The 13,210-nt window shown below is 45.8% G+C and overlaps 1 protein-coding gene across 2 annotated transcripts in view; it reads left to right on the top strand.

Moving 5' to 3' along the window:
- The first annotated feature begins 689 nt into the window (after nt 1-689).
- OTUD3 (OTU deubiquitinase 3) overlaps nt 690-13,210 on the top strand; it is a 30,620-nt gene continuing 18,099 nt past the window's right edge. For both annotated transcript variants that reach the window (XM_044237310.1, XM_044237312.1), the window contains exons 1-3: nt 690-954; nt 8,269-8,417; nt 12,991-13,103. In XM_044237310.1, coding sequence (XP_044093245.1) covers nt 734-954; nt 8,269-8,417; nt 12,991-13,103 — 483 coding nt within the window. In that variant the 5' untranslated portion in view covers nt 690-733. The remainder of the gene's footprint in view (nt 955-8,268; nt 8,418-12,990; nt 13,104-13,210) is intronic.

Here is a 13,210-nt window from a genome sequence, read left to right on the forward strand (position 1 = left end):
ATTTTAAAACCACAAGCCCTGCGTCCCAGGAAACCCTGAATTCGAGGCAAACCTAGGTGTGTCACCCTAGATTGGAATCCAGATTCCCGGAGTTGTCAGAAGTTCTGGACAAGGGCAACCTCTCCCTTTATGAGGATGGTGGAGAGGGAAGGATTAAAGAAACAAAGCGTATGGGCTTTGGAACCAGGGCAAAGCTCTGCTTCTTTGCTGTGGGATCTTCCGGAAATTCCTTAACCTCTCAGATCCCATTTCCCGTAATATGGGGATAATTAAACATGACTGAGCCATGTGAACGGGCCTATCCCAAACGTAGGCTCAGAAGTAGAGTTAAAAGTTTTTAGTTTCCTTTCTTTCCTTACTTTGGTCGCTGCTCTGGCCTCCGACTTTTCAATCCTTCTCTTTCTCCCCTTGACCTTCCCCTGCCTCCTTCTCAGCAGCCACCTGCTCCTCACTCGGAGCACCACCCACCGCCGGGGGGAAGAGCCGAGCCAACAAAGCTCGGTGCCCCTCTGGCTCTCATAGGCGAGCTCTCTATGGTGCCTGCCCACAGAGCCGCGCGGAGGGGGCGGGGCACATCACGTGACCCGGGAGCCCAGCTCCCGCGCAGGCGCGGTGGCCGCGTCGCCGTCGCCGGGCTCCGTTGCCCGCGCCGCTTCACCTTTTTGGCACCTGAGACTGCCGCCGGGCGGTCCTGCGGCTTTCGTCTTGCAGCTGCGGGCCGCGCGTCGCGGCCATGTCCCGAAAGCAAGCGGCCAAGGGCCGGCCGGGAAGCGGCAGCCGGAAAGCCGAGGCCGAGCGCAAGCGCGACGAGCGGGCGGCGCGCCGGGCCCTGGCCAAAGAGCGGCGGAACCGGCCGGAGTCCGGCGGCGGCGGCGGCTGCGAGGAGGAGTTCGTCAGCTTCGCCAACCAGCTGCAGGCCCTGGGGCTGAAGCTGCGGGAGGTGCCGGGGGACGGGTGAGGCGGGCCCGGGAGCGCGGGAGGCGGCGCCGGGGGACGCGCGGGGCTTGGCGACCGTCGCCCGCTCGCGTCCGCTCATTCATTCAGGAGGCGCCGAGCGCCACCGCTTCCCAGTGCGGGAGGGGGGTGGGCGTGGATCCCTCCCCTCGGGACGCTCGAGTAATCTCAAATTGACCTCGTGGTGGCAGAGGCCGCGAGGAAACTGTGAAGTGGTCCCAAGAGACAGCAGTGGAGCAGGTCTCCTTTAGATAGGTGCCCAGGAAGGCCTCTCTGAAAGGTGACATTTAAGCTGAGACCTGGAGGAATGAGTTGGAGCTGGTCCCTCGAAGAGCAGGACAGCACGTAGGGCAGTCAGGACGACGCTGAGACCGGGAGAAAGAGGCGAAGTGTTGGTATTACCAACACTCTGCCCTTCTCGAGTTCTTACTGTTGGGTGCTGCCCTCCTTTTACACTTAGCAAGTTAGGTCTTTGAGGGCCTGTTGTTTACTGAACTGAAGGTAACTTCTCCAGTTCTGACTTCTGTGTGCCCGAGTTTCTCCTCTGATGCTTCACTCCAGCTTGCTTGGGGCTTAGACTGGAATCTAGGGCAAGCTTTTTTTAGGGAACACGAGCTAAATAAGTGGGATGGGAGGGAGAAAATGGGGTAAGGGAAGGGGCTGTGGATCCAGAAGCATGGAGGACAGCGGGAAAAAGAAGAGTGGAGGGGAGAACAGTTAGCATCCTCATTGCAGGGGTAGGTCAGAGGGAGTCGGGTTGCCAGCGTGGGTCACTCTGGAAGAGATAATATTAATAATAGCCTGGCTGCTGCTGTTCTTCCCTTCATTTAAGGGCTCAGAAAGGGCAGAGGGGGGAATAAGATGCAGTTCAAGACCATATAGAATTGCCTTACTTACTGCATTCAAAAGAGGGAAGAAAGTGTTTTTTTTTTTTGTTTTTGTTTTTTTTTTTAAATTTCACATCACACTGTACCTTATTGATCAAGACAGGGTATGAACTGGCACTAATTGATATTTCCCATCTTTTCCTGCATATGTTCAGTGCTTAGACACTTGGCTTTAGAGCTTGGTTGCATTTTACTCACCATCATCTAGCATAGTGCCTAGTACATAGAGGGCATGCAGTGCATTTTTGTTGTACGAATGAATGATAAAAATGTCACAGAGGCTAACTACACCCTCAGGAGGGGCTTGCAAAGAGGTGTTTTCTTAGTGGAGTCACTGCCATTAAAGACTTGCTTTGCTGTGTCTTGCTTTTAGCCTAGTACTTTGATTTCGTCAAATATAGTTTATTAATTATTCTGGGCCTTACTTATCCTAATCAAACTTACAAGCACAAGACACTGCTATATAAACCAAAATACTTTACAGTTGAATATTTTACACTGGGATTGAGGTGAGGCTCTTCCTTGCAAATGATTGGATTGCTTGTGTCTGTTATACTGGACATGGTATTCTCAATGTCAGGGTGCCCGGGAAACTGAAGTACTCAACAGAACGTTGCTTCTGAGCAGGAATTGCAGCACAGGGAACTGTAAAATCCTGAGGGAGCTCTCACAATGCGATGGAAAACTTTGGGGGTACTACCTCCCCTCTGCTCTGCCCCCAAGAGAACATAATTTAGTTAATTCAGCAAAAGTTGGTTGAGCAAGAGCTGGGAATCCAATGAGGACTAACATACTTAAGGAGTTCACAGCCTAGTAAGAGATAAATGAAAAAGGGAGCTTTTGACCTAGGGACTCCTTTACACTCTTGAAAATTACCGAGAACTCCAAAGAGCTTTTGTTTATGTGGGTTATAGCTATCAATATTTACTGTATTTGAAAGGAAAGCAAAAATTAGAAACACAAGATTACACAAACACACATTCCATTAACTGTCAGAATGATAACCTTACGTAACACGTAAGCTCTGGAAATCTCCACTCTATACTTGAGAGAGAGTAAGGGTGCAAAAGATAAGTAACATCTTAGTTTTGAACTCAGGAATACCCTGAAAGGGTCTCAGAGTTACCCTCCCCTCTCCCAAACTGGGCCCCACTTTGAGAATGGATGATATAAATAATTACAGTTTGGTATATTTTTAACACTGGCTGATTATAGTATTATTGAGAAGAAGTGGCCAGCACTCCCTGAAGCGATCAGGGAGGCCTTCTCATTCATTCATCCAATGTTCAGTGAGCTTACACAATACCAGCTGCCTCTCAGAGGAGGTCATACTCAGACTGGGTCATTCCCATACCAATGGGAATATGCCAAGAGAACATTCCAGGCTGAGGAGTAATATAATACATGTAAAAGCACAGGAGTGCTTTATTTTTTAGAGAGATAGGAGTTGCTTCGGATGCAAGAGTATCAGGGTAGAAGGGTAGAACACTGGCGGGGAGCCTGCGGAGCCAGAGGAATGTTCATGTCTCTCCCTTCCGGGGTCACTGTTCTTGAGACAATGTTGGCTAAAATGATAATGATAATTCCTTCTGTGTGTTCCATGAGGCTCACCACTTTTGGTTCACACATTCTTCCCACAGGGACCATGAGATGGGCTGTGGTTCAGCCTTCTAGTGTTGTGGTGCTTTTGAATATAATGACAACAGGCTTTATCACTATGCAGTGAGTGGGGTTCCCTGTGTATGTGATGGCTTAGTAGGTATCATCAGATTCTTTATTAATATTTATTGCGTACTCTCGGTGAAATATAATGAAGTTATGATAACAGAAGTTGACAGCCTCCACTCTTCGGTCTTTCCATTCTGGTCTGATGACCATATTGAGTAGCCTGACCTAGCATCTCACTGTGGAGGCATATTCACTGTAGGCGGTATGGTACTTAGAGCATCCTGGCACCTCTGGGCACCTGCTGTCCTCTAATGTAGCCTTTACGTGAGATGAGTCAATTTAGCCTAGATTAATCTCGGAGCTACTTACGGGGTTTGTCATGCATCATGGGCCGCCTTTGTATTTGTCATGTCTGGAGGGAGGGCCAACATAAATCAGATTCCGTTTCAAAACAAAGAAATATTTTAACCTTGGTGTTGTCCTTAAAAACATGATTGGCATAGTGTGAAAAGAATGTCTGATTGGATTAGGTAGTACAATATTAGCATCTCTGAACCGTATCTAGTTGCATCTTACTAAATCTTGGCCTCAACTTCCTAACTAATTAGTAGTGTTCTACAATGAAAACGTTAAAGAATCACTAATTTTAACCATTTATCTCTCCTAAGCAAGTTATTTTTTTAGTTTTTGTTTTGCTTTTGGAATCTTAGGATTCCAATGATGGAAGGGTATTGCCACATCACCTTGTTACCTGTATCCCGTGGACAGCTGCTCTGCATCTCGCTCACTGGTTTTCAACCTTGCTGGCACACTTAGGGAACTTTGGAAAAAATACAGTGTCTGGGCCTCTTGTAGATCAACGATACCAGAATCTCAGGCAGTGGGACCTGGTTATTGAGAACCTTTAAAATATCCACAGGTGATTCTAATATGCAGCTGTAACTGCAAACCAGGGAGCTAGAGTCTAGAGTTTAGGCTAGTGTTTCTCAAACTTTAGAATTTGACAGAACCATTTCAAGGAGCTAGGTTCTTGGGTTTAACCCCAGAAGGTTTGAGTCAGTAGGCCTGGGGTGAAGCCTGAGAGTTTTCATTGCAAATAAGTTTTCAAGTAGGTGGGATCACACTTTGAGAATCAGTGATCCAGACCAGTGCTGGTCCGATAGAAATAAAACAGGAGCCAATATGTAATCTAAAATTTTTCCGTTAGCTACATTGAAAAAGTAAAAAGAAACAGGTGAAACTAATTTTAATATATGTCACTGTATGTCATAGTATTGATATGTTAAAATATTATTGTTTTGACAGTCAATATAAACATTTTTAATGAGATATTTTATGTCTTAAAATACTATTCAAAATCCAGTATCTTATCCTTACAACACGCCGCAGTTTCAGTTAACTACATATCACGTGCTCAATAGTCACACGTAGCCGTTGGCTACCATTGTGTAGAGCACATATGTAGACACTGAGGATTGTCAGTAGACAGAAATTTACAAGATCCTTAGTTTATGACTTGTTTCCATAGAGCTAAAATTTCCTTTCATTTGCCTGAATCTGTGTCTCTAGAGGTCCCGTGTTTTAGTTTTATTGTATAGATAACAGCGTGCCTTTCACCATGACACACAGTTCGAGGTAGATCTTGTGTTCTGCCGAGCCCACTGTAGGCTAAGCTGTAGTTCATGTTCTTCATCTTCTGTGGTTTAAAGCCACTTCCCATTGGAACATGTCTCTCTGAAAATGTGGTAACTAGAATCGCATCTAGTACTCTAGCTGTGGTCTGAGCTCCAAGAGGACAAGCCCTGTCCCTCCCCTGCCCCCACCCTGCCCTTTCTGCACATTTACTACTATGATTGCAGCCTCGGAGGCCATTAGTTAGTTCTTTTGGCGGCTGTTACAGTATTGTCTCCTTCTGAACTATCACCGGGCCCCCAGAACTCTTACATACCACTTATGTAATTGCTTTTTTTTTTGTGAACTCAAATGCAAGACCTTACATAGAACCTGGTAGTGCAGTGGTACTCACCGGGAGATGATTCTGATGCTCCCCCAGGGAACGTTTGGTGATGTCTGGAGACAGTTTTGGTTGTTCCAGCTGACAGGGAGGCAGTGGAGGTGCCGCTGGCATCCAGTGGGTAGAGGCCCAGGATGCTTGTCAGCATCCTGAGGTGCAGTGCACAGCCCCCACAACAAAGAGTCATCCCCAGAGGGCAGTAGTGTGGAGAAGCCCTGCCCTAGTGTATGGGGCTCAGGTGTGGGCTCAGGAAACGGATCTCCTAGAGGGCCTTTGGGCACTGGTCACCTTGTGCTCTTGCTGGACTCACCAAGGCCGCCCACTCTGCTAAGCATGTGGTGTTTGTTCAGTTTTCCTGTATCACTCTCTTGTAACTCTGTCAGAAAAGAAAGTGATTTGTCTATCCTGATTTTTCATTTTCATTACTTATTTTTAGTAAGCTCAAGGAGAGTTTGATAAATAGAGACACATGTCTTAAAATACTTTTAGCAGTTACTTATAATTCCACTGTGTAGGGATAACTACAGGTAACCTTTTGGTGCCTGGGTCTGAATCCTGGGGCCCCCATCTACTGGTTTTGTGACCGTGGGCAAGTTACCCGAGGGAGATAGTGATGGAAGCTGTCCCATAGAGTCGTGAGGACTAAACACATCTAGTACATAAAGTTCAGAACAGTCTGTGGCAGATCGTAAGAGCTATGGAAGCGATGGTTTCAGTGTTTGCATACACTTCTGTGTGTTTTATGTGTGTATATATAGTGTGCAGACGGACATGGTCAAGCTCACGCAGTGTACATAGTTTTATCCCTGTTTTTTGGCTTGTATAGAGAACATTTGCCCGTGTTACTGAAAGTTCTTAGAAAGCATGTTACTTTCTGCTGAATACCATGAATTTAATGTAAAATAACTAAATACATAATTTTGTGCTAAATCACACCTCTTTTTTTTTTTTTAAAGATTTTATTTATTTATTAGGGTGCCTAGGTGCCTCAGTGGGTTAAGCCTCTGCCTTTGGCTTGGGTCATCATCTCAGGGTCCTGGGATCAAACCCCGCATTGGGCTTTGTTCAGCAGGGAGCCTGCTTCACCGCCCCCCATCACCCCCCACCTCTCTGCCTGCTTCTCTGCCTATTTATGATCTCTGTCTGTCAGATTTTATTTATTTTTTTAAAATCTTTATAAAGATTTTTATAAGATTTATAAAATCTTTTTAAAATCTTATAAAAATCTTTATTCATTCATTAATTTATTTATTTAATTTAGAGGGAGAGTGAGAGAGCACATGTGCCGACAAGCAGACTCTGTGCTGAGCACAGAGCCCAACGCGGGGCTTGATCCCATGACCCCGAGATCATCACCTCAGCCAACATCAAGAGAGTGAGCCGTCCAGGCACCCCCAAAAGTAGACTGACTAGTGGTGGCAGGTACTAAGGGTTTAAAGAAGTTTGAGAGAAAAGCTTAAAGTTGAGAACATCTTATCCATTAGGTTACTTTTTTTTCCCGTGGGTGAAAAAGGTGGCTGTTTTATTTTAGTAAAAGACACCTCAGTGTAGTATGCACAAATGCTATATTCCAGTTGAATCTTACCCCAAATTGATGCATAATTTTTTGGTTTCTAGTTTATAGAACCTGCATTCTTTAAATTTTCTCCTCCACCTTCACAAATAAATAAAGTATATGTCTTTATATGCTTGAAGAGATTCCTGCCTTCTCCATAGCTTTCTGTTGAAAACTCATTTTTCTGAGTTGGAAACAAAAACCTCTTTCTCCTGCACATTTAGGTCTGAAGTTATGGAAGTTAGGATTTATTTTTTGTGATGAGTTTCCTCTTCATTTGAAAGAGCTTACAGTTTGGTGTGAAACTGGGCAACTGTTGGGCTTCCCAATGGCTTATTGCCTTAGTTTTAAGGATACTAGTTGGTGTTTGTCTTGTTTTGGTTTCCGTGTGTCTGGGCTCTGTATTCGTGATACAATTTCAAATTTTAGAAGCCTTTGAGGAGTTTCCAAGAAAAGATAGCTCTTAAAGTTTATTATCAGCATTTTAATTTGAGAAACAAAAAATGGCGTTTAAAGTTTCCATCTGGCAGGAGTAACAGTGGCTTTGTGGCTCCCTGGGCGGGAGGACAGGAGCCCAGGAGGGAGAGTGTCATTGCACAGTACAGCTTTGTGTCGTCCACGGGCTTTCCTTCTCCTGGTCTTCTCCACTATGTTTATAGGACCCAAACAGGATGTAGAGTTCAATTGCTTGTATTAGGAGCTTGACAAATTGCTGTCTTTTGGGTACTCTAACTTGTTAGATGAATGATGGTAGCTGGGCAGCTGCAGCGGAGCTCGTTTCAGAAAAGAGGCGGTAGATAGGATTTATTACTTGGAAAGGGCCTCTGGGAATCATAGTCCTTAGGTGTGGAATGGCCTGTAATGTCTGGACCCTGTCTTCAGGCGGTTACTGTATCACCACCTGCATGAATCGAAGCAGCTGAGACTGGGGAAATTCATTGTCTTTCCTGAGTCAGCTAGCTGCTAAGTGGGGAATGAGGTCCAGTTTGTAGCCTCTCAAGAAGATGATGTGGTTGGATGCCTGCCCTAGTGCTCTCCCCACAGTATTTGGGAAGAATCCTGGACTGTCAGAATGGAAGCTTTATCTCCAGGGGAATGATTCCCATCAGTGGCCTAGTGCAAAGCGTCGTCATTTCAGATGAACTAAGTTCATTTTTAAGAGGTCTTGACCAACATTTTTGTTTTGATAGCAATTGCCTGTTCAGAGCACTTGGTGATCAGTTGGAGGGACACTCACGAAATCATCTCAAGCACCGACAAGAGACAGTGGATTACATGATAAAGCAGCGGGAAGATTTTGAACCCTTTGTAGAAGATGACATTCCTTTTGAGAAACATGGTAGGTTCACTGTGGGACACTGGATCCTCCAGGAGTAATGCATTGGATAATTAAATCCATCAGCATTCAGGGGTTTCATTTCATAAATGATGGCATTCATTTATTCAACGAATATTGGTCTGCCTTCTAATAGGCAGCATGCTAGCAGTTGGGAATCAATAGGTTAAGGTATCTGTACCCTTAATAAAAGTGATGCTGTTAATTAACCTGAAAGCTATTTAGAACTTCTTATTCAGTGGGGGGGGGGTGTCAAAGAAGCCTATAAAATGTATACAGACTGATCTTTATTTTGAAAGGTACATAAACACACACATACACACTAGGAAAAGTGGCTAAGTCCTAACATTTTATGGTTGGTAATTCTTGGCTCTCCTTATTTTTCAGAAACCATTTCCTTTCAACAACTTGGAGGTATAATAACACCAATTTATAGGGTTTTTGATAAGGATTAAATTAGATAATATAATTAAAATAAGTTCTTAATAAATGCCAGCCGTCTAGGTGTGGCGGGACTATGACAACTTTAAATGTTCTTCTGCATATTTTTCCGATTTTCAAAATGACCACATATTGCTTTTTTTTAAAGATTTTATTTATTTGACTGAGAGAGATCACAAGTAGGCAGAGAGGCAGGCACAGAGAGAGAGAAAGAGGGAAGCAGGCTCTCTGCTGAGCAGAGAGCCGGATGTGGGGCTTGATCCCAGGACCCTGGGATCATGACCGGAGCTGAAGGCTGTGGCTCAACCCACTGAGCCATCCAGGCGCCCACGTATTGCTTTTATAATCAGAAAAAGCAGTAGTCATTTCAATTTCTCACCAGAAACCCAAACACAACCACTTTTCTTTGAGGCAAGTCAGTGATTTAAATTAGCTCAGATCTAGGTAGAAAGTACATATGAGCTTCCCCCCGCCTTTTATTTAAAAGATTTTTACTTACTTATTTTAGGGAGAGAGAGAAAAAAAAAAAAAAAGAAAAGAGTGTGCACAGGGGAGGCGCAGAGGGAGAGGGAGAAGCAGAGTCCCTGGGGAGCACAGAACCTGACACGGGGCTTGATCCCAGGACCCTGAGATCATGACCTGAGCTGAAATCAGGAGTCTGATGCTTAATTGACTAAGCCACCCAGGAGCCCTGGTACATTTGAGCTTTTAAACTTTAAGGTTCGGGATACCTGGATGGCTCTGTCGGTTAAGCATCTTCCTTCAGCTCAGGTTGTGGTCTCAGGGTCATGAGATAGTGCCCTGTCCTGCATTAGGCACCCCGCTCAGGGGGGTGTCTCCTTCTCCCTCTGTCTCTCCCCCATTTGTGCTCGCTCTCTCCCTCTCAAATAAATAAATAAAATCTTAAAAAAAAACAAAAAACTTTAAGGATCTGCTAAACAAGGTATTGATATATTTGTATTTTACAACTAACATTATCATCACAGAGCTCACATAATACCCTTACTAGGAAAGAGACAGGATTGTTCTGTGTTTTAGAGAACTAATTGTGGATGCCATGTCAGGAATGGATGGAGAAAGACTGAGAAGGAGGATGAGTTAGAAGCCTGTCCACACTGGCCAGATGAAACAATAAGAGAGTCTCCACCAGCTACTTGGGGGTAATCAGTAGAGTTCAAGCCAGGACACAGTTTGGTATCGTAGTTGACAGGCCTCATTGGAAGTGGGGAGGAGGGGAGGAGGAGGAGGAGACAAAAGTGATTTGGAACGTTCTGGAGAATGGCTGGGTAGTTGTATCCTTATATCCTCCATCGAGAGAGAGGGCAGCAGGAGGAAGACCTTTGGCAGGGAAACTATCCATGACCCCAAAGCCTTTTTCATTCCTACCTAGGAAAGGACTCATTCATTAGGCACCAGCAGCAAAGGGGCCCAGCAGCAAACCACCCCCTCCATGAGTAGTTTTTGTCAGTCACTGAGTTCTGATGGTTCCTCTCTCTGGCTCAATTTCTGTCTGGCAGATACCAGGTTACCAGATGGTCAGCTGTTGACAAGTGTGGGTCTACAGGGCAAGTTTTGCAGTTTAGTGCTATATAAAATGAATGGGGTCATTCGTCCAAGTAAAATATCATTTTGGATGGAGAGAGTTTTCACTTTGACTGGAAACACTGTAATATCCCCTGTGGATATCTGCAGTGGAGTCACGTGGTAGATTTGGGGTGCAGCAGGACAGGGGACTCCAGCCTGCAGCCAGCAGCATGATGTGATGGTCCCTGTCGATGCACAATGGGAGGCTGTGTTGTTGAAATGCCACTGGGTTTGCCTGATGGCTGGTTGGTGCTCTGTGAGAATTTGAGCATCAGAGGGGTGAGAGGTGGCTCTGGCTGCCATGGCGGAAAGAAAGGACCCTGCGAAGTCTGCACATTCCATTCGAGGGTCACCAGAAGGCTGGATTTACTCCATGTATCACTCTTCTGGTTAATGTGGTTTTAACGCCTGCCTGCCTTTTTACACCGTGAGATTCTTGGGGACAAGGACTGTGGTTGTTCCGCAAAGTGGCCCTGCCTGGCGCGTGGTAGGCACTCGGAAGACATTTGTTAAGTGAATAAATAAATGGCTCACTTAGCTCTTTGGGGCCTGGTTACCCTGGTGGACGGCTGTGTTGTTTAGGATTGTTCTTTCCTTTAGACTCTGGCTCTCCAACTGTACAGAGACCTGAATATGCTCAGTGCCTTCTCCCCCTCTTATGCCCAGTCATTTATTAAGGCTTGTCACTTCTACCTCCATGTCTTTTTCTTTCACTGCTTCTCCCTCATAAAATCAAGCCTCGGGGCCATTTGCTTAGACTTCTTCAATACTTTTTGGACCGATTCCATTGCCTCTTGACCCCTTGAGTTTGTCTTCCACATTGCAGCCAGAGTAGTGAGCTAAATGCACATACATCTAAGACCTCTTTTCCCCATCAAAAACCTGTTGGCCGCTCCCCACGGACCTGAGGATAAAGTCTAAACTCTTCAGCTCTTGTTACTTCTCTACCCTCGTCTCTTGCTGTTTCCCGCTCTGTCTTCTGTTCCCCGCCCCCCGGCTCTCGGCAGTCCCAAGTTCGCGCCATACTGTACAGCGCACAAGCTCATCCTCTCTCTCTCGCCTCTGCTTGGAACGTCATCCGTTCCTCTTCTGTCTGTCTCCTGCTCGCCCTTTAGGAGTCAGTGCAGTTGTCTGCTGAGAAGCTTGTCTGATACACCTTACCTCCCTTCCCACTACCAGACTGCGTTGTGGTCCTGACCTGGAGTCAGCCAGACGGCAGGGTTTGGGGGCACAGTCTCTCATAAGACTTCCCTCTCTTCTTTCTTTTTTTTTTTTTAGATTTTTAAAAATGTATTTGACAGAGAGCGAGAGAGAGAGCAGGAACACAAGCAGAGGGAGTGGGAGGAGCAGGAAGCCCAATGCGGGGCTCAGTCCCAGGACCCTGGGATCATGACCTGAGACGAAGGCAGACGCTTAACGACTGAGCCACCCACATACCCGACTTCCCTATTCTGATACCAGCTGCAAATTGGGGTTTTCCCAGAACCAGGTTCAGGTTCAATAATTTGTTAGAAGGACTCAGAACTCACGGTGGTTATACTCACAGTTACAGTTTTTTACAAGAAAGGATATGGATCAAAATTAGCCAAGGGCTAGAGTCAGGGAGGGTTACACAATCACAGAATACTGTCATCCAGGGAGCCCCCCGACTTCCACATTTGGATTACTGGGGCCTCATTACGTAGCTATTATTGATTGACTGCCTAGGTGGTTGCTCTCAGTATCCAGCTCCCAGTCCCCCAGGTCTTCCTACTGTCATGTGGCCAGAGAGGCCTACCACGAGTCACCTCATTAGTATAAACTCAAGTGGGGCCAAGGGGCCCATCATCCTTTCACGTGGGAAATTTTAAGGGTTTAGAGGTTATTACCTAGGAGTCAGGGACAAAGGCCAGACCTCTCTGGGTGAGGCCAGGTTCCTTACTATACGTCCCTTCCCTGTGACACTTACGCATCAGCAATGCCTGTGTTCTTGTTGTTTGTCCCCCACTGGTTGTAGACTCCTTGAGCTCAGACTGTGACCAGCTGTGTAATGGCGTGGCCAAGAGCCAGGGCTTGGAGTCAGGCTGCCTGGGATGCGGTCTCTGCTCTGCCATGTACTGGCTCTGTGACCTCGGGCTCAGTTACAAACTGCTCTACCTGGAGGATGGTGTGCATGATGCTGTCTCTTTCAGAGAGTTTTGAGGATTAAAAGTAATAATCCGGAAGTGAGTAGAGCCGTGCTTAACACCTAATCACACTCATTAATGCAAACTGAAGGTTACTCTGGTTGTTGTTCCGTTTCCAGTCCTACAGAGTTAAACATATAGGACACAGTAAGTAATTAATGAGGGAAGAAATGACTTCTTTCTTTATGAATGATTGGTACTCTTCCAAGTAGCAGACGGCATACTGTGCAACCAACTGAATTCCTGGTTCTGACAGAGTTTATGGATTTCTCAGATGGATCCTTCTCTTTCATACTATTTGGAACTAAGCAAATACCAAAGCATGCTAGCACTTGGATTTTTCCATTCCGAAGAGTTCATTTTCCTCTCTCTCCTGTTTTGTGCAGTGGCCAGTTTGGCAAAGCCTGGAACCTTTGCTGGCAATGATGCAATCGTAGCCTTTGCAAGAAATCATCAGTTGAATGTGGTGATTCATCAACTTAATGCCCCTTTGTGGCAGGTACGTCACCTACTTGTCTTAAGCTCTTACTTATAAATTAGCATTGGGGGTGTCCAGAGATGGTGAACTGTACTGTACAGGGTCACTTGGACTGCTGGCCTAACCAC

The sequence above is a fragment of the Neovison vison genome, chromosome 2, assembly GCF_020171115.1.
Source record: "Neovison vison isolate M4711 chromosome 2, ASM_NN_V1, whole genome shotgun sequence".
Classification (NCBI taxonomy): domain Eukaryota; kingdom Metazoa; phylum Chordata; class Mammalia; order Carnivora; family Mustelidae; genus Neogale; species Neogale vison.